We start from the raw sequence: 20,628 nt of genomic DNA on the forward strand, positions 1-20,628 counted from the left end.
TGACACTCAGCTCTATCTCTCATTTAAGTCCTCACCGGAGTTGGCTGTGGAGACCATTTCCAAGTGCCTGAAGTCCGTAAGTGAATGGATGGGAGGCAACAGGCTGAAACTGAACCCTGACAAGACTGAGGTACTGCTTGTGGGAGACAAGAGAAGATTAGGAGATATTGACCTGGTGCTGAATGGGGTTAGTTTGCCCCTGAAGGGCCAGGTTCACAGCCTTGGGGTCATTCTTGACTCCCAGCTGTCCATGGAGGCTCAGGTATCAGCAGTGAGCCGGGCAGCTTGGTATCAATTGCATCTGATACAGAGGTTGCGACCCTATCTTCCGGCTCATCTGCTCCCGCGGGTAGTGAATGCACTAGTCTCCTCTCACTTAGACTACTGTAATGCGCTCTACGTGGGGCTACCCTTGAAGACGGTCCGGAAATTACAGCTGGTACAGAACGCGGCGGCACAGTTGATTACGAATAGCCGCCGGCGGGATCACATCACCCCGGTACTTGAAGATCTACACTGGTTACCAGTTTACCGAACCCAATTCAAGGTGTTGGTACTAACCTTTAAAGCCCTACACGGTTTCGGTCCAGTGTATCTAAAGGAGTGCCTCCAGCATCACCACGTATGCCGCCTGACGAGATCAGCCTCCCAAGACCTTCTCTCGGTCCCACCAGTTAAAACAGCTAGACTGGTGCGGACCAGAGAGAGGGCATTCTCGGTTGTGGCCCCCACCCTCTGGAACTCTCTGCCATATGATCTACGCCATGTCCCTTCCTTGGTAGGTTTCCGTAAAGGACTAAAAACATGGCTATTTCAGCGGGCATATAGAACCCCTAGTTAATTTTAGTTTTATAGTGTACAGATGGGGGTAAACTGAATATGTGATAATTGTATTTATTTGTGTATTTTATAACTGTATTTTAAAATTAATTCTGTACGCCGCCTAGAGTGGCTGTTCACTCAGCCAGATAGGCGGCCTAAAAATAAAATTTTATTATTATTATTATTATCTTCAACATATGAGTCTTTTGCCTTCACCTGACCTGACAAAGTGACCAGCCTACACATGAATATGCACATGTGTGTGTGTTGACCAGAGGAGCAGGAAGTGGTGGTGTCAAGACTCCCAGTGAAGCCCCTCCCATCCTCGGTCCCATGGAACCTGATGTTTGTCTTACCTTAACCATTCATTCCTCCTCATGCCTTACCCTCTCTCATCTGCACATCCCATTTTTCTGCCTCACTTCAATTTCTCAGCATCCTAGCAGCCTCTGAGCAGAATGAACAGGATGCTCTGGGGCTATCCATCTGTCAGATATCTCCTTTACAGGTCTATTGTTAGGGTTCTATAGTTTGTCTCAAAACAAGCAACTGGCCTGTAATCTTCAGGAGATGCACCATCTGTCCAGTTCCACATTGCACGGTAGCTGGGTTACCTGAAGTAAGTCTGCGAGCAGATTTCTCACACCATTTCGAGTGATATGAGTGCGGCTGGGACTCCTTCCTACACAGGTTGCATAAAGCTGAAAGAGAGCTGCCAACACCAGAGAATACCAATCAGCATCCCAGAATCAGAGCCAAGGGAGTTATTTTCCAACCTGTATTCCTCAGGTTAGATATGTAGAACCTAATAAACAAGATACAGTCAGTAAAACTTGGATATGATCTTGGCCTGATTATGTTGGACTTAGGCTGGAGAGACCCAAGTTAAAATTATGTAGCAGGGAGAATATATTGCTAGAACTGGGCCCAGGTTCAAATCCCCACTTAGCCATGAAAGCCCTTGCGTCCATCAGTAGTGGCTGATCTTTGATCAATCATTCTCAGCCTAGCCTACCTCATAGGATTGTTGTGTCAATAAAATAGATTAACCCCCATGTACACAGTCCTGAGCTTCTTGAAGCAATAAATAATACAAGTATTATTTATTTATTACATTTATATCCCACCTTTCCCCAAAGAGCTCAAGGTGTCAAGCATGGTTCTTTCCCCCCGCCTCCTTGTTCCCCTCACAACAACCAGTGCCTGGAAATTTCATTTAAAAAAGAGATTCATTCCAGTTCCACTTCACCCCCTCCAAAAAAGAGTTCGTTCCTGTTCAAATTTCCCCCCTGCCCTGGAATTAATTCCATTCCATTCCAGTTCACTTCTCAGTTCCATTCACATTTCATTCATGTGGTCCTTGGCTCTCCTCCTCTACTTCAGAATTTTACAAGCTGCTCTGCTAAAGTATAAGATATACTTAAGAAGACATCAAAACACACACTCAGTGTAATGTGAATCGTCGTTTTATGTATTTCCCTCAACAATGATCTTTAAGCTTACACAGCAGCATCACTTTTCAGATAGGGAAAAATGGTCGAAGCAATGGCCACAACCAAACACAGAGACAAACGCAATGAAAAAACCCTATTTACGTAAATTATTGAATTGAAATTAAAATTAAATTGAATTATAAACTGCCCAAAGTTCTACCGCAAAAGGAACTTAGTTCACATTCAGTTCACCTGGAAATTACAGGAAGTACTTTTAGGTGTAATTCAGAGATTTTTGGATTCATTTGGTGAACTAATTAATCTGCATTGTAAGCACTGAAAATGACTCGGTGAGGTAGAGGCATAGGGACTGGCCCATGATAACCCAGCGAGCTTCACTGAGAATTTGAATCTAGGTCTCCTCAGTCCTAAATAATCCAACACTCCAACCACTATATTACACGTATGGTGAGACGGGATTATTACACACAATCTAACATGGAGTTCAATGCATTTAAGCCTGTGAAATTCAGTTTTCTAGAGTACATTTAACTGTGCACTGGACTGTGGGTTTTGTCTCTCTGTCAGCTCACAACACCCAGCCCTTTCACCTACGGATGAAAAAAAAGGGAAATTGAGGGAGGGGCAGCTCTATCTGTCATTTAAATCTTCACCGAGGTTGGCTGTAGAAACCCTATCCAAGTGCCTGGAATCGGTGAGTGGCTGGATGGGAAGGAATAAGCTGAAGCTGAACCCTGACAAAACCGAGGTACTGTTCGTGGGAGACAAGGGAACGTTAGGGGATTTAGACCTGTTGCTCAATGGGGTACAATTGCCCCTAAAAGACCAGGTCTGTAGCCTCGGGGTCATTCTTGACTCCCAACTGTCCATGGAAGCTCAAGTTTCGGCTGTGAGCCGGGCAGCGCTGTATCAACTCCATCTGATACGGAGGCTATGCCCCTACCTTCCCAATCATCTGCTCCCATTGGTGGTACATGCCCTGGTCTCCTCTCGCCTAGACTACTGTAATGCGCTCTACATGGGGCTACCCTTGAAAACGGTCCGGAAGCTGCAACTGGTACAGAACGCGGCGGCACGCCTGATTAAAGGCAGCTGCCGGCGAGATCATATCACTCCAGTGCTAAAAGAGCTGCACTGGTTACCAGTTGCTTACCAGGCCCAATTCAAGGTGTTGGTTTTGACCTTTAAAACCCTATACGGTTTCGGCCCAGTCTATCTAAAGGAGCGCCTCCAGCATCATCAGCTATGCCACCCAACAAGATCAGCCTCAAAAGACCTTCTTTCTATCCCATCAGTCAAAACAGCCAAACTGGTGAGGACTAGAGAGAGGGCTTTTTCAATTGTGGCCCTCCCAAATGATCTCTGCCATGCCCCTTCTATGATGAGTTTCCGCCGGGCCTCGAAGACCTGGCTCTTCAGGCAGGCTTTTGGGGTGGGCTAGATTTTATCTTCATTGTTTTTAGATTTTCAATGTCCAGGTATTATATGCCTATGTTGTACGTCGCCCAGAGTGGCTGGACAGCCAACCAGATGGGCGACTAATAAATTCTAGAAAGAAAGAAAGAAAGAAAGAAAGAAAGAAAGAAAGAAAGAAAGAAAGAAAGAAAGAAAGAAAGAAAGAAAGAAAGAAAGAAAGAAAGAAAGAAAGAAAGAAAGAAAGAAAGAAAGAAAGAAAGAAAGGGGGGAGGGAAAGAGAAGATGCATTTATTTATTTGCACCTGTTATTCTCACAGGGCAAGCAATTCATTTTTCACACTTTCATCTGTGCTTAGCAAGACTTGACTTGCTTACCGTGCAAAACTCCTTGTCTATTTGTCAGCGTTCTGAGCCTAACCTGTTCAGTAGACTGTAGAAGAGCAATGCCCCTTACCTCTATATTTGGTGAGAAGGCTGTCCCCTGAGAGAGCAATCAGAGCAGCTGCAGCAGATCGGGGCTGGAAACAACCCACTCCGTTTCTGCAATGCAATAATACGTGACGTGATGTCCCAGATGCAAGAGGAAAGTCAACAGCTGTGATGTTACTTATATTAAGACATGGGCATTAGATGTTTCTTTATCTGACAAAGAAAGATAGGTTCTACATGAGGGTGCGGAACCTGTGGCCCTCTAAATGTTGCTGAACTACCACTGCCATCAACCCTGACCATTGGCCATGCCGGCTGGGGCTGATGGGAGTTGGAGTCCAACATTATCCAGAAGGCCACAGCTTGCCCACCCTTGGTCTAGGGCAGCCTTTCCCAACCCGTGTACCTCCAGATGTTGTTGGACCACAACTCCCATCAGACTCAGCCATTGGCAATGCTGGCTGAGGCTGATGGGAGTTGTGGTCCAACAACATCTGGAGGCACACTGGTTGGGAAAAGCTGGTCTAGGGTCATCACTGAGGTTGTGATATCATAACCTGCAACATTAAAGCAAACCAAGCTTTGAGTTAGAGATACAGGAATATTTTCTTCCTGTTTGTATCTGAAAAACTGGTTTTCACTGAGGTGTCCAGGTTCTACCACTTCAGACTTTAGGTGTGGGCTCACAAGACTGAATGTTCTTCCTCCACCCCCTCAATATATAAATAAATAAATAAATAAATAAATAAATAAATAAACTTATACATAGAAGACTAGACGTCACAAAGAAGTGTTCTAGCTTACCCTTTCCCATGTCATTCATGTTTTCTATGTGCTTACAGGCTTCCCAGAGGCGTCTGGTTTGCCACTATGAGGACAGGATGCCAGACTGGATGGGACACTGGCCTGACCCAGCAGGCTGTTCTTACGCTCTTACATTCTTAGAGGTCAGTCAGTATTCCATGTCCAAGCAGCACACTCAATCATTGTTAAGCTGTTTTGAGTCTCTCTGCCCCCCCATTTTTCCCTAAATGTTTTTATATTTCTGTAAACCCAGGTTTGCTAATACCTCCCTCTCGTGCATGCATGGTGCCATTTTGGCTACATAAGCAACAATACTCATAGCTGAACATCAAAAATAGGAATTGTTTGCTCTTTTATTTTTAAAAACAAATTTCTAGCCTTTTAAAATAAAGGGGCATTTTTCAATATCATTGTTAAACAATGATAATGCTCTATTGGTTCTAGACCACTGTTTCTCAAACAGTGGGCCAAGTCCCACCAGTGGGCCATGGGACACTTTCAGGTAGGCCTCTGTGCCACAGCCTACCCAGTGCTTTCTCACTTGCCTGCCCACTCCCTAGCCATACCAGAGCCCTTTGGCTGGCCCAACATCAGCTCCAGCATCTCCTTACATGATGAATAAAGTTGGCTGACGCTCAGGAGACAGAGAAGTTGGGGGGAAGAGGAGGAAGGTCTTCCTCTGCTGAGGGGAATGGGGCAGGGGAAGTATTGAAGGAAATTAGAATGTAAGATAAAAGGCTAATATTTAATAATTAATAATCAAGCAAGGAATAGAACGGAAGGGGATAAGAGAAGAAAGCTGTTATAAAAGCAAGGCGTAAACTTAGGGAGGGATGAAAGAAAATATTAGTTGAGAGTGGGAGGATAAGGTACAAGCTGAGTGTGAAAGGAGGGAGAAGAAATTACAGGAGATGAATAAAATAGTTTGAAAGATGTATAGGAAGGGGAAAGGGAAAAAGAAAAAGCCTTCTCCACTTAGAGCCTAGGGACCAGCAGATTCTGCCTAACATGGGGAGGCTGAGTCATAATATGTTCAGAACAAATGCCTGTACTTAGCTTGAGGAAAACTGACCTACTGAACTTGTAATGGGCCAGCCAAGATATTGGTTTGAAATATGCATAAAATGTGCTGAAATCATTTACATCTGCTTATATTGCTTAGAATATACTTAAGACTTTTGAAATAGCTTATAAAGTCTGCTTCATGCCTAAGAGCCAAATAGTATGAAAAGGAGTAGTTTAAAAACTTTATTCCTCTCCGCCTCCTGACTAAAGCTATAATTTTCCTATGAAAGCAGCTGGAAGATAATGTCTGGGCAAGACAGCCAATGTCTGGCAAAATGTCAAAATGAAGTAAGAGGAAGTTCCTGATATCCAAACCACATGTCCAAACCACCTCATTCGACTAGTAGTTTACACTGATCATTCTCACCATCTCTTATTAGTTGTTGTGTGCAAGATATGAATAAATAGCATATATTATAAAGACTATTATAAGGATTCTGCTGTCTGAAGTCTGACTCTCAAACAGAAAATTTCTGGCACCTCCCAAGATTCAAGAATTCTTGAGTGGGGTCTCCTCTATTCTCCACCTGGTGTTGATAACTTGTGAGCTCAGGTGAACTAACGTTTGACATACAAGGACTCTATGTAGACATGGAGGAAGGGACAAAGCAAGAACCCTTGACCCTGTGCATTCACTGGCAAGGGGGCTGGCCTTGCTGATATCAAACTCCTTGCCACAAGGAAAACACTAAGACAAAGAATTTAGCAATTTCCAAAACATTAGCTATCAGTAGAAAACTGCCAGCTGATGATGCCAAACTGCCTCCATCTGACACCATTGTGTGACTAACTCTGCCCTTGCACCATAATTTTGTGACTGGTGGGCCTCAGTAATTTGTCAGCCATCACGGGGGCCCTAGGGATAAAAAGTTTGAGAACCCCTGGTCTAGACAATATGAAGAAGAACATGGACTCCTTAGGCATTGTGTTTTAAGACAGGTATTAACAAATTACACAAAAGCTACCAATACAAAAAAGGACCAGGAAGGCAAAGCCATTGGAGGTCAGTCTGAAGAAATATAATTTAAATCAGATTTAAATATTATCTGAAAGGATACTAGATAAACAAAATTTTGCAAAAGGAAGCTTACACTTAAAGCAAATTATGGTAAGTAAAACAATAAACATGCAAAGCTGATATCAAAATTGAATTCAAGCAGCACAGATAAAACCTCTTTGAACTTTAATTGTTCAAACCTATGTTCAGAGCTGGTGTCATCAGTCTGAGAGACGTATGGTTGTACTTTAACGTAAACACCAAGGCAATCCAAATTCTGCACCAAAAAAGCTCCATTCTGATGTCTGCATAAATTAGGCACAGTTGCCTAAAGTTGCCTATTGTACAAAACCTTTTTTATTTCTGCAAATTCTGTGGAAGATCTAAGCAGGGCCTTTGCATCCCCAGACCTGATTGCTAGCTAAATCATGCTCAGCCCATCCTTCTGTCTCCTGGCTTCTGAAAGTTCACTCACTATTGCTCACACATGTCCAAGCCTATCCTTGGATTCATTAGGACTAGTAACTTGATTTCTTAATAATTGAAACAGTGATTTCAGGATGCTAAATTCTGTGCTTACAGCAGAATTTGAAATCGCCAGATATATCCAATCATGAATTTTAAAAATATATCAGGCATTGGAGATATTGTCATATCAAATGGTGATCAGCAAAACTGTTATAAATCTATAAAGTGTGAGATACTAATTTTCTTTCTGTTCTTACCTGTCATATGCAGCGGTCAGGAGGCTCATTGTTAGTTCAGGGGCCTTTGGCTCCACCTGGCCTGGCTTCTCTGATCGGGCTCTCTTAAAAATCTTCTTCAGCAGCTGCAAGATCTGCTCCGCTGGGAGAGACTTCTCAGCCCAACACTGGTGGTTTGGCAGGATTTGCTGAATCAAGGAGGCATCAGTCAAGTCGACTATGAAAAATAAAGCAACAAATGAATTGCAAGGTCCCACCAGCTCCCCTCGAAATGAAGACATTGCCCTTTATTATTTCAGCTTCTCATGCTCCGTGATTCAAAGAACTTCCCCATATTAAGCCAGATCTTGTAACTCTTATTGCCTGTGTTCAGACATCATGATAAACCATGTTTTATCAACTTAGGCCTTAGTTGAATACAACCCATATATCCCTGACAATATAAGGACACCTGAAGCATTAAAAAAACAAACTAGGCACTATAGATGATCCCCATAAAGGGGTCTTGCCCTCAAAGGTCACGTATGTGGCAAATCTGTTGACATTGATCCTCACTACTTAAGTTTCCTGCCTCTAGGTCTCTGGATTGTCTTCAAAAGAGCTCTTCTCATTGCTTCCCATTGTCCCTTACAATTCTCTAGACTTCCGAGTTTTAAGCATCCTCTCTGTTAAGAACATAAGAGGCTGCTGGATCAGGCCAATGGCACATCTAGTCCAGCAACCTGTTCTCACAGCAGCCAACCAGAAGCACATAGGAAGCCCACAAGCAGGACCTGAGTGCAACTGCACTCTCCCCACTAGTGATTCCCAGCACCTGGCATACAAAGACACACTGCCTCTGACAGGGGAGGTAGAACATAGCTACTGTGGCTAGTAGCCATTGATAGCCTTATTCCTTCCCCACTCCCACCAAAATTGGAGAAATGTCTCTCTCCCATCTCTGAGAAAGCAGCAGAATTGGCCCCTGTTTTTGTGGGGGGGGGGAACTTGGGATACTGGAGAAGGAATTTTGGTCCAGTCTTAATCTTCTGACACTTGTTCGTCTCTAAAATCCTATGGCCTATGGTGCCAACAACTCATGTATTCCCAGTGCTATTTTCACTCAAGACCTACTCAGAAGATGAACAAGTTTCACATTTATTTCTTAGCATGGTGATTTAAAAAAAAATTATTAACATTTTCTATTTTCCAAAACAAAATTTACATCTACATCTGCAGAACATAGGATTTGGGTGTACGTAGTTACCCATTTCATTCCAAGTATTTCACTATCACATTGCTTCCCAAACCCTGGAAATAGGAAGTCCCTATTTCCTTCCCTTATTATTTATTACTAAACAATATCTGGAAAGAGGGGGAGAACCTTATGATCTAAAAACTGAACAAACAAGAAAAAAGAAAAAGATTAAACATAGGAAGCCAGTCAGGTAGATGATATAGCGAAGTGGTGAATGCTATATCTGAATAAGATTAAAACTGTCTGTGTTACAATGTACTGGTACCATGAATTGTTATGTGAAGTCGGGCAACTAAATGTGATTTCTTGGACGGGATCAGCTAAACTTTTGAGAGTGTCATATATTTTAGAGAATAAAAATGTTATGTCTTAAGCATTCCAAATGTGTAAATATTGAGGTGCTGGAATCATATTATTAGCTGTGTACCATTCCCCTATAAAGTAATCATGTTTTGATTGACCTCTTAAAACTTTTAATTTGTGTGTTACTTTTTCCGCCACTGCTAATTGCCAAATCTTCTTGTGCTGGTATTCAGTTGTGACTCCATTAAGATCTCTCCAAAATCTGGCCAGTGTGAGTCATGCTGCTGCTAATAAATATCTCAGTAGCTCCTTGCATTTTAAATCATTATTGCCATTGAATAAATTTAAGCATGGTGATTTCTGAAGGAGTCGGTGGGTTCAGTGGTGCTACAAGTCTTTTGGGGTACTTTCAAAAGGAATCTATTCATTCAGATGCAAAGAACATAATGTGCTAAACTCTTTGAGCCATCCCAGTGCTGGGTCAACGCTGGGTCTGCCTCAGCTCCTTCCAAGTTGCTCTGAAGGAGGCCTGCCCATTACACAACTCACTCTGGCACAGGCGTTGCACAGCGCGGAGCTTCAGGGCTGTTCTGTAGACAGAATTCTCAATGGTATTCAAAGCCTCTGTGAAGAAAAAACACAGCATCAACTTATCAAAACTCCAGGCTCAACCGGATGTACTTGAAAATGCATGGTTCCCCTTTGGCTCTTTTGTTATCTCCTCTGTGGAAGGTATTCGCCCTCTAAGCCATCAGAACTCCTTGTGGAGGGACTTGCCAACTTGAACTTGTCTGTTGATCCATTGTATGAAAAAAAGGACTGCCTTCAAGTCAATCCCGACTTATGGCGACCCTATGAATAGGGTTTTCATGATAAGCGGTATTCAGAGGGGGTTTCCCACTGCCTCCCTCTGAGGCTAGTCCTCACCACCTGGCTACAGGTACACCTGCCACAGCCACACCAGCCAGCCCCTTCCTTGTCCGCAACTGCCAGCTGGGGGGCAACTGGGCTCCTTGGGACTATGCAACTTGCCCACGGCTGCCCAGGTGGCAGGGCACGTAACCCCTGAGCCACTCCCTGTGGGGGTGATCTTTAGCTGGCCCTTGACACCCAGGAGACACTAGTGGGGATTTGAACTCACAGACTCTGGACTCCCAGCCAGGCGCTCCTCCCCACTGTGCTATACCAGCTGTGATCCATTGTATACTGCATACAATTGCCATGACTTGTGTATGCATTCCTATGCATGCGTTGATGCTGACTTGAAATGTTTCATGTCTGTTTCTGTTCTTTTTCATACATGCTCTCATCTTATTGTTGCTCCCTAAACTCTACGAATTATTTTTTTTTAAAAGAGAAAATAAATGTTGCCACAATCAAATTATTTGTTCTTCCATCTGATTTTTTTTTTAAAGTCAGCTTCCAGTAATTGTTGGAAGGAAGCAACAGGTAGGAATGTGAAAGGAGGATTCTAAACTTTTCATAGAGCAGGGTAGTAGCTCAGGGATAGACCACATGCTTTACATACAAAAAGTCCCAGGTTCAACCCCCGGCATCTCCAGATAGGATTGAGAAAGACTCTTGCCTGAATCCCTAGAGAGCTGCTGCTGGCCAGTGGAGACAATACAGAGCTAGAGATTGATGGCCTGACTCAATATAAAACAGCTTCCTATGTCCCTAAATTGGGTACAATTCAGATACAGTCTGTCTTCATTAATGCTTCTTTAGAACTGGAAATGCATATCTGATGGGCCCCAGATACCAAGTGCACCTTTCTTCATCTTCCTCCTGTGTGCACTGTATTCATCCACATTGACACCAAGCTCCCTGGTGACACATTTTAGTGCCCATTACTGGTATTAGTTCTCACATTCCTGCTTCTCATAATAAAAACTGAAGTAGGAACACAAGAATGTGTGCAGACAAGTCCCCTAAAACTACATATGTTGCCATTCCCCTGCAAGGACACATGAACACTCAGAATTCTCTCTGGATGATGCAAACATTTGACAGTGACTTTGATAACTGCATATGAACAGAGCCAAGTAGAAAAAGGAGTGCTTAACATGGTTCAACACACGAGACACGCAAGGTATTGTGCTTTTGGCATCCATATTTACTAGCACAAGAGTCCATTATCAGCCTGAACCAGCCCCCTCCTTAAACGTTCTGTTGAGTCCCTTCTTCGTGGCCCTCCTCCTCCACGGCATCTACAAGGAAAAGGGCTTTCTCCATAGCAGCACCCTGACTGTGGAATGCCCTCCTCAACGGGGTTCGCCCACCACCAACACTCCTATCATTTAGGTGCCAGGCAAAACATTTTTGTTTTATTTACTCATTTTATTTATTTACACATTTTAATCAATTTTACTGATTTAATTCTGCAAGCTTTGAATTTTGATATCCTGGAGGAGGATCAGTATGTTTTATGCAGTAAAAAATGAAAAAATGGACTGCCTTCAAGTCGATCCCGACTTATGGCGACCCTATGAACAGGGTTTTCATGGTAAGCGGTATTCAGAGGGAGTTTACCATTGCCTTCCTCTGAGACTGAGAGGCAGTGACTGGCCCAAGATCACCCAGTGAGCTTCGTGGCTGTGTGGGGATTCAAACCCTGGTCTCCCAGGTCATAGTCCAACACCTTAACCACTACACCACACTGACTACCCTGAAATATAATGAAGTGGTATAAAAATGTTTTAAACAAATTAATAACTAACTTACAATAACAACCACTTAGTGGGTTGAACTTCTGAGCTGGCCACAGATGAAAAGTGCTCCTGTTGAAGTGGGATTATTGTTGTTGTTGTAGTTGTTGTCGTATAATTTAGTTGCATGATATCCGAAAGGTTATGCCCTTTGTGAATGACTGTGCGGATGTTGGTGTGGTGCATGTTGCATGTGCGCATCTTTATGTGTCAAGTTGTATTCACAACTGCATAGAAACGTATATGCATGGAAGTGTGTGTGTGTGTGTAAACTCTGTGAGAGACAGAAGAGAATGCATGATTGTGTACATATTATAGAGAATATGCATACTTATTTGGGAAGCATGTATGTATGCCACAGGGAATGCATATCCTAAGGCTGGAGGCAGTATGTACATGATGGCACTTTTTAGGTGTGACCTAAAGCATGATAGCCCCTCTGCCTTAATCTAAAACCAGTCATGCAGACTGTTGCAAGTAAAGCACCAATGTGCGTTACAAGTGACCTGAATCAGTGTGGGGCAATAGACAGAAAGGCAATCTATTTTTCCCTCTGCTGATTCCTCCTCATAAGTGGTTTTTTTTGTTTTTCCAGGCTTTGCTCTTCCTTTTCCTCCCTTCTCTTCTTGTTCTTGTTCTCAGTTAGTTAGTAATGGCTCCCTGAGTACATGCCACATGGCAGCTTCAGCATATATGACTTTACCTCTTGATAGTAATAAACTTTAAGTTTCTTTATTCTTTCAGGCCTCCCCTCGAGGAAAATGGCCGTGAGACAATAAGGACGCTGTAATTGGCACTCTGTTGCTATTAATAGAAGCCCTAATAACTCTTTTCAGAAGACAAGTAAGTCCAACAGCTTTCTCATTCTGCTATCTTTGATGAAAATACAGTAGAGCATTACCAGAGCTGGAATGTAAATCCCACGAACTTGTTGCAAATTGAGAGCGGATTGTTTGTTATACAGCTGCCCAGAAATCAGCCTGGAATGTAAACTAAGAGATGATATGCAGCTTATTCTCTTGTAGCTTGTAACATACAGATAAACTTAAAAATTAAGCTATTAAGCTGCTTTAGATTTCTGTGTATCAAAAGGAAAAGGAAACGGCTATTAATATGGTTCTAACAAGACAAAGCTACAAAGACTTAGGTATCCCACTGAAAATGGAAGAACTGCCGCTTACCAAAAGAGGAAAGCAAGCTAAAATAACACAGTATTACCATCCAAATGAGTTTGGCAATGAGTCTAACAACAAATCAGAGATAAAAGGTAGCCAGCAATGTGATAAACTAACTAACAATGGGACGCGAAATAACTATCCTTCCTGGTTGCTAATCAATGAAGAATTTGATTCATTAAGTTTAGCCCAAGAAGCCGAAGAGGCTACGGAGGGAAGAGATCTACTACAATCTATGCTAGAGTTTAATATCTCAGCAATAAGCACAGCCAGTTCTATGCCACCACTTGAATCTTTTGACTCATCTGAGGCAACCCGATATAGTTCACCGTTATTCCTCTTGCACCAAAATGTGGCAAAAGCCGCTGTGTCATCTAATACATGAACAGCAATGATGAACGAAAGCTGGTGTCAGGAAATGTCCAATTCATTAATTCAAATTTCTTCATTTGTGGCTGAATCGAATATGCTGCTCACAACACTGACTAAACTCATTGCAACCAAAGAATTTCATCCTGTTGCTGAGTCTGTGACAACAGAGACAACCTCAAAGGCTTGCCAAACCTCACTGCTGATAATTCGCCCTTCAACGATTAATAATAAGAAGCCTAGTAAACCATCAGCTCAATGCATTAAAAAGAGCAAAAACATCAAAGTGAGTGGATCCCACCGTAGATGCCATATGAACTTTAAAAAGTTATTCAAGTTATTAGATAATCCTAAGACGTCTATTAAGAAAAAGACCAAGAAGAAAAAGAAAAAGAAAAAGAAGACAAAGTGTAAACTTCTTATTGGACAAGAACTTAACCATCCAAATTCAGCTGAGACCATTCAAGATCCAATAATTCCATTAACTCCAGAAGCTCAAATTGAAGAGCTAAAATCTCCGTTGTGTGACGTGGCTGTATTACAACTGGAAAAATCTACCAAGAATATAAACAATATAAACTCTTCACCTCCCATGCTAAATGTCAGAAATTGGAAACTAGTATTAAACACCAAAAAGTTGGCTCTAATAAACTACCCCAAAATGAAAGGATATTTAACACAGGAAGAAAGGACACATCATCTTATAAAGATCGTCAACGAAATATCCCCCGGTGTTATATGTAAGAAAGAAGTTGTAAATATTGAATATCTTTTTTATAATTATTCTAATGCCAGAGCCATGATAACTTTCCATGGGGTAGATAAGGCTAAACGTTTCTATGATAAGAAAGATTTATTTTTAAAAAATAATCTAGGCATTTCTCGGGTTTATGATAATTTGGTTAAACCTCAGAGCATTATTGCATTTAACCATAGTAATTCAAATGTGTCGCTTGTAATGCAAAACTTATCTGTAATGCAAAATCTATGTACTGTTAATAATGAAAAGGAAGGATCCCCAGTAGTGCTACAGCCAAATAGACCTGAGGAAGGTATATTAACACATCCCCCTGTTACACTGTATATGGAGCCAAACCAGACGTTGGAAACATATGGTCCTTCTACATCACCATCTAGACAATCTGTCTTGGTCTTGAGCGGTGCCCAGATACAGAGGGACGCAAATGATCCGCCAATTGTATATGAAAATTTTACCTCAGAAGAATTAATACTTCTGGAATCCTATTCTACCTTACCACTAGAGGCTAAACTTGATATTATGAATAGCCTTGAAAATCTTATGCTGGCACTAAAAAGATTAAGTCCCACCGAGTGCCATGTTTCTCCAAATAATGCTCAATTAACTACTGTTAACAATGGAGAAAAGGACCCCGCTCCTAGAATGTTAAATTGACTAAGTGAGGGGAAGTCCACCCACAATTTAAAAATTATATCTTGGAACATTGCTGGGTGGATTAATAAAGTCCAACTCCCGACGTTCTTGAGTACTATTTCACAACATGATGTTATTTTAGTCCAAGAAACATGGATGGCTGATCTCTTGCACCTCGATGGTTACTCAACAGCCATATTGGATGCTGCCCCAAGTAAAAAAGGGGGGAGACATAAAGGGGGTATTTGTGTATTTGTTACAACCAAAATCAAGGCCAAGTTTATTCATTTAAAACCCCTGCCTGATTTAGCATTGGCCGTAATATTAAAGTTTCCACATATTTCTTTGCTTCTTATTAATGCCTATATTCCACCTAGTCAAGATAAAAGCTCTGTCGATAAAAAACTCAAAAAATTAGAAGCCTATTTAAATGATTTAATAAAATCCCATCCTCAAGCCATGCTAATTTTAGCTGGTGATTTTAATGCTAGGATGGGTATATCCGACCATGCATTGTTTGCTAAATTTAAATCGGAGGTTCCAATATTTGATGGCCCTATGTCTATTCCTTCCAGACAATCTATAGATAAGGGTATAAATTATGCTGGACTTTGTTTAATGCAATTAACATCAAAACAGAACTTAGTGCTTCTAAATGGACGTGCGCGAGGCGACTCAGTAGGTGAAACGACCTATCTATCAACTAGAGGAGCATCTCTAATAGATATGATATTTGTCTCTCAAGAACTGTTCCCTCTGGTTGATAGTTTTAAGGTCATGCCTCAACCCGAAAGTGACCATTACCCACTTATTCTAACGCTTGCTTTGAATCAGGGGCCTTTACTCTTAGATCAACAAGCCTTTGATATAGATGATGTAATAATACACCCAGCACGGATAAAGTGGCTACCTGAATTGGAGGAAAAGTTTTTGAATAGACTAACTTCTACAGAATTACTAACCATAAAAACTCAATTAATGTCTACACCTCAAACTTTGGAGGTTTATAACTGCTTTAACCTTTTGTTGACCAAAGTTCGTGAATTGCTTGTTGTTAAATCCACGTTCAAAATGAGCGGCAGATTCCCTAAGTCGAAGCCCTGGTTTGATCAACAATGCCTGACATATAAAAGACAACTAAATGCCAAACATCTAATTTATAAGAATTCTAGAACTCAGCAAAATTTGGTCAATTTTTGTGAAACTAGAAGGCAATTTAAATCTTTAATAAAAAAGAAAAAACGCCTAGCCTTAAAACAATCCTGGCAAAGCCTCTTGCAAGCTTCCAAATTAAAAAATTCGGCTATTTTTTGGTGGCAATTAGCCCTTCAATGGCCTAAATCATCTTTCAAGTTTGAGTGTACTATCGCCCCAACTGTATGGGAAGATTACTATGGTAATCTGTTCCAAGCGACTAGTTCTGGATTCTCACAACCATTGCAATTACCATCTGAAATTCCTCTTTGGCCGCCTGTTACAATTGTCGAAGTGATGGAACTTATAGAAGATCTGAAGCCAAATAAGGCCCCTGGTCCGGACAGTATACCTCCGGAAGTCTTTAAGGCCAACGCTGAGTGGTGGGCCCCAATCCTAGCAGTATTGTTTAGCACAATAAACTCTACATTACAAATTCCTGAGGGTTGGGGAACTGCAATTATTGTACCCATTTATAAGAAAGGCTCTACTTTAGATCTGGCAAATTATAGGCCTATAAGCTTACTTAATATAACAAGTAAATTATACTCAAGTTATCTGTATAAAAAATTATCATATTGGATAAATCAAAATGAAATTTTAGCCCCGGAACAGGCGTTCAACTCTTGATCACGCCCTCGTTTTGCAACATTTGGTAATTAAGTATGCTTGTAAAAAAAGAGGAGCCTTGTTTGCTGCTTTTATCGACCTTAAATCGGCATTTGACCTGATATCGAGAACAAGATTATGGTCCAAACTATTAGACCTGGACATAGATAGGCACCTATTGATATTAATACAGGGTCTTTATGATGATACGTACCTACAAATTTGTTGTAATAACAAGGAGCACCTAACAAATCCAATTCCTACCTTTAAAGGGTAAAGCAGGGATGTATATTGGCACCCCTACTGTTTAATATTTATATTAATGCAGTGGTGGAAAACCTTGCTTTTATTGCCTCTCATCCTCCGAATTTAGTGGGCTCACCGAGATTCTGCCTCTTATATGCAGATGACATAGTATTGTTATCCCAATCTCCGATTGGTTTGAAAAGACTTTTGAGGGCTTTTGCTTCTTTTTGCTTGAAAGAAGAACTTATTATAAACTATGAGAAAACGAAAGTCCTAATTTTCACAAGGAGAAAAATAAATCACGTATGGAGAATTAATAACTATTGTATAGACCAAGTTAAATACTTCAGATATTTAGGAATTGTTCTTCAATCAACAGGCTCATTGCAATTGCATCTTAAATACTCTATGCTAAATGCCAAGCGTACAACTAAGGCTCTATTATCATTCTTTTATAATAAGGGTGGACAACTTGTTCCACCCATTATAAAAATATTTGTAGCAAAAGTTGTCCCTCAATTACTTTATGGCTCACAAATAACTACAAGTGAGAACATTGTAGTTTTAGAATCTATCCAAAACTCATTTCTCAGAGCTATTCTTGGTGTACCTACATATGTGCCTAGTTTTATACTGAGGTTGGAAGTTGGTTTACAATCCATTGAATCCCTTGTTTGGAAAATGAAACTATTGTTCTGGCTCAAATTGCTATTCAATCCAATTGGTCTGGCCCCGCAAGTCTTATTGGATTCTTTTGGTTCCCCTTGGGTTAAAACTGTCCTCGCTAAAATATCTAATTTGAGATTTTCCCTTCCCAATATTTTACAGATGGGTTTTAATTTGGCTAGCGCAACGATTAAAAAGCGTCTTAGTGATATTGATTTTCAAGAGCATTTAATGCAAATTAGGAATCAAAGACATAACCCTAAATTTTGCACTTTAATGTCTTATTTATCGGCTTTGGACTTACCCAATTATAGGAGAGCTTTTACATTAATTAGACTAAATATACTCCCCTCTGCTCTCCTTGAGGGCAGGTATAATAAAATACCTTACTTAAAAAGGCTATGTCCTTGTGGATACGACGAGATAGAAACTAGCGAGCATGTGCTTCTTCGTTGCTCCTTTTATCAAGACTTAAGACAACAACTAATCGTGCCCATTTTAAAGTCATTACCCGGTAGATCAGAAAGATTTTATGTGGATTATTTACTTGGGGATTGTTCTCCCCAAGTTACTCTTGTAGTTGCCAAATACACAGTTGCTGCAATCCGTTGGAGAAAAATATGTATCCCTGATTGTTAAATGTGTGCCTTTTAATTTTTAAATTTTTAAAAAACTTTTATACCTCTTCGCGAATTAATCTTTTGAAATTGTTGTTAATATTTTATTGTATCTGGTTTTTGACTGTAATAAAGTGATTGATTGATTGATTGATTCTTTCAGTTATCAGTCTTAACAGGCCAATTATTTCTGCACTCCACTGTAATATATATATCTACCAAAAACTCTTAACACAGACAAAGACCCAATTTCATTTTCAGTAAGAGGCCAATGGATGAAATAACCAAGAATTTTTTTGAGGATCACTTGGCACCATCTAATATTTACCTTGTTGATCTAAATCCATCTTATTCAAATTGGAGGCAGGAAAACAACTGTGGATTCCCTGTAAATAAACAAACTACGATATATAAAGTTGTAGCTTTCAAGCAGCAGCAAGGGATGTAAATCAAATAAATATATAAATAAATAAATATGCATTTTATGTATTTATGTGCATAATGCATTTTATGTATTTTAATAGTATTTTACACATTTTAATTTATTGTAATTTTTAATGTTTTATTGTGTAGTTTATTATATATGTGTGCGATTTTATTGTAGCCGCCCAGAGTGCCCTATTGTAAGGCAGAAGGGCGGGATAGAAATATTTTAAATAAATAAATAAAATAAACTCAGCCTAGGGTAGGAGCAGAGTCCCCTAGCTGGAACAGGATCTTGAATTCATGTCCTGAAAGACAGAGCAGCAAAACAGAGAACTGTCGCAACAAAAATACATGGAACTATATAGTCAGCCATACTAGTAAACTGATTCATGTTCAAAATGCTTGCAGATGGGCCTTTAAAATATCAATGCCGACAAAAAGAAAAAATGGTAATCAAAACAACTATATAGACAAACAATGTATATACCGGTCAGCCTTATAATCAATAGTTCTTAATGAAGCAAAATGTGCACACCTTGTGATAAGGATACAACAGTATCCTTTATTTCATTTTGTTTACATACAATATTTATATCTGATGTGTCAGTAAAGTATTTGCAAGATGGCTTACAACATACAACTTTATATTAGAGACTTGAGTTTAAAGTGAAGTTCTTCAGCATTGCTTCTCGTGCATTTTAACCCACCTCCCCTTTTCCAGATCTCTCTCAATTGCAGCACAGTTTACAGGTGTCTCAAGTTATTATTCAAGTGGAGAATCAAGGAAGGAGGCAGTTCTGCGGTGGCTGCACCCAGGAAATTCTCTCTCTGTGTGTGTGCGTCTGTGTTCTTTCACTGGCATTCTGCTGCAACTGCATACACTACTTCTCCCTTAAGGGAAGGCCTTACCTCTCTAGCCACCGAAGGTCTGCAGGAGCCTTGAGACCATCAGAACAGTCTACCTTCATTGTCAACCGACATCCCAAGGAAAAAGTGTACGTCCTTGAAATAAAAATTTAGGGATGGGAGAGAAATTTAAAGCTGAATCTATCAAACCCAGCCATCCTTCAAAATGTGCACTTACCCGAATTTTGTGATGCAGTTCTCTATCCAACCAATGGGCAGACAAATGCACACATTAGGGGAAAGTGTGCATTCAAATGAAGGTTTTTGTGAACATAACGTACAAAAATGCATTACATTAGAAGAAATTGCTTGCAAAAATGTGTACGTTAATCCAAACTTCATACAAAAATGTGTTTATTAGGAGGTATTAACACCAAAATGCTTAAAATGTTTTCATGAGGATTGTTTTTTAATTGCAAATTGCTGCAGAAATGCAGAGAACTGAATGTCTGACTGGAAAAAGGAGCAGCTGAGAAAACGGAAACTGATAGATCTTTCCATCCTTAGTTAAGATAGGTCTAATGATACTAAGATATAGCTAAGATGTAATGTCTACATGGCAAAATTAGAAGTAATTTAATTTTAAGCATACACAGAATTGAAAAATACATGGAACTATATAGTCAGCCATACTAGTAAACTGATTCATGTTCAAAATGCTTGCAGATGGGCCTTTAAAATATCAATGCCGACAAAAAGAAAAAATGGTAATCAAAACAACTATATAGACAAACAATGTATATACCGGTCAGCCTTATAATCAATAGTTCTTAATGAAGCAAAATGTGCACACCTTGTGATAAGGATACAACAGTATCCTTTATTTCATTTTGTTTACATACAATATTTATATCTGATGTGTCAGTAAAGTATTTGCAAGATGGCTTACAACATACAACTTTATATTAGAGACTTGAGTTTAAAGTGAAGTTCTTCAGCATTGCTTCTCGTGCATTTTAACCCACCTCCCCTTTTCCAGATCTCTCTCAATTGCAGCACAGTTTACAGGTGTCTCAAGTTATTATTCAAGTGGAGAATCAAGGAAGGAGGCAGTTCTGCGGTGGCTGCACCCAGGAAATTCTCTCTCT

The 20,628-nt window shown here is 40.4% G+C and overlaps 1 protein-coding gene across 1 annotated transcript in view; it reads right to left on the reverse strand.

Moving 5' to 3' along the window:
- The window catches only part of DYTN (dystrotelin), a 59,737-nt gene extending 41,182 nt beyond the window's left edge, over positions 1–18,555 (reverse strand). The window contains exons 1-5 of the mRNA XM_061607505.1: positions 18,537–18,555; positions 9,781–9,855; positions 7,713–7,908; positions 4,147–4,232; positions 1,437–1,534 (exon numbers count right to left, since the gene is read on the reverse strand). Of these exons, the coding sequence (XP_061463489.1) occupies positions 1,437–1,534; positions 4,147–4,232; positions 7,713–7,908; positions 9,781–9,855; positions 18,537–18,555 (474 nt within the window). The remainder of the gene's footprint in view (positions 1–1,436; positions 1,535–4,146; positions 4,233–7,712; positions 7,909–9,780; positions 9,856–18,536) is intronic.
- Positions 18,556–20,628: the final 2,073 nt, after the last annotated feature.

This window comes from Rhineura floridana, chromosome 2, assembly GCF_030035675.1.
Source record: "Rhineura floridana isolate rRhiFlo1 chromosome 2, rRhiFlo1.hap2, whole genome shotgun sequence".
In the NCBI taxonomy this organism is placed as follows: Eukaryota; Metazoa; Chordata; class Lepidosauria; order Squamata; family Rhineuridae; genus Rhineura; species Rhineura floridana.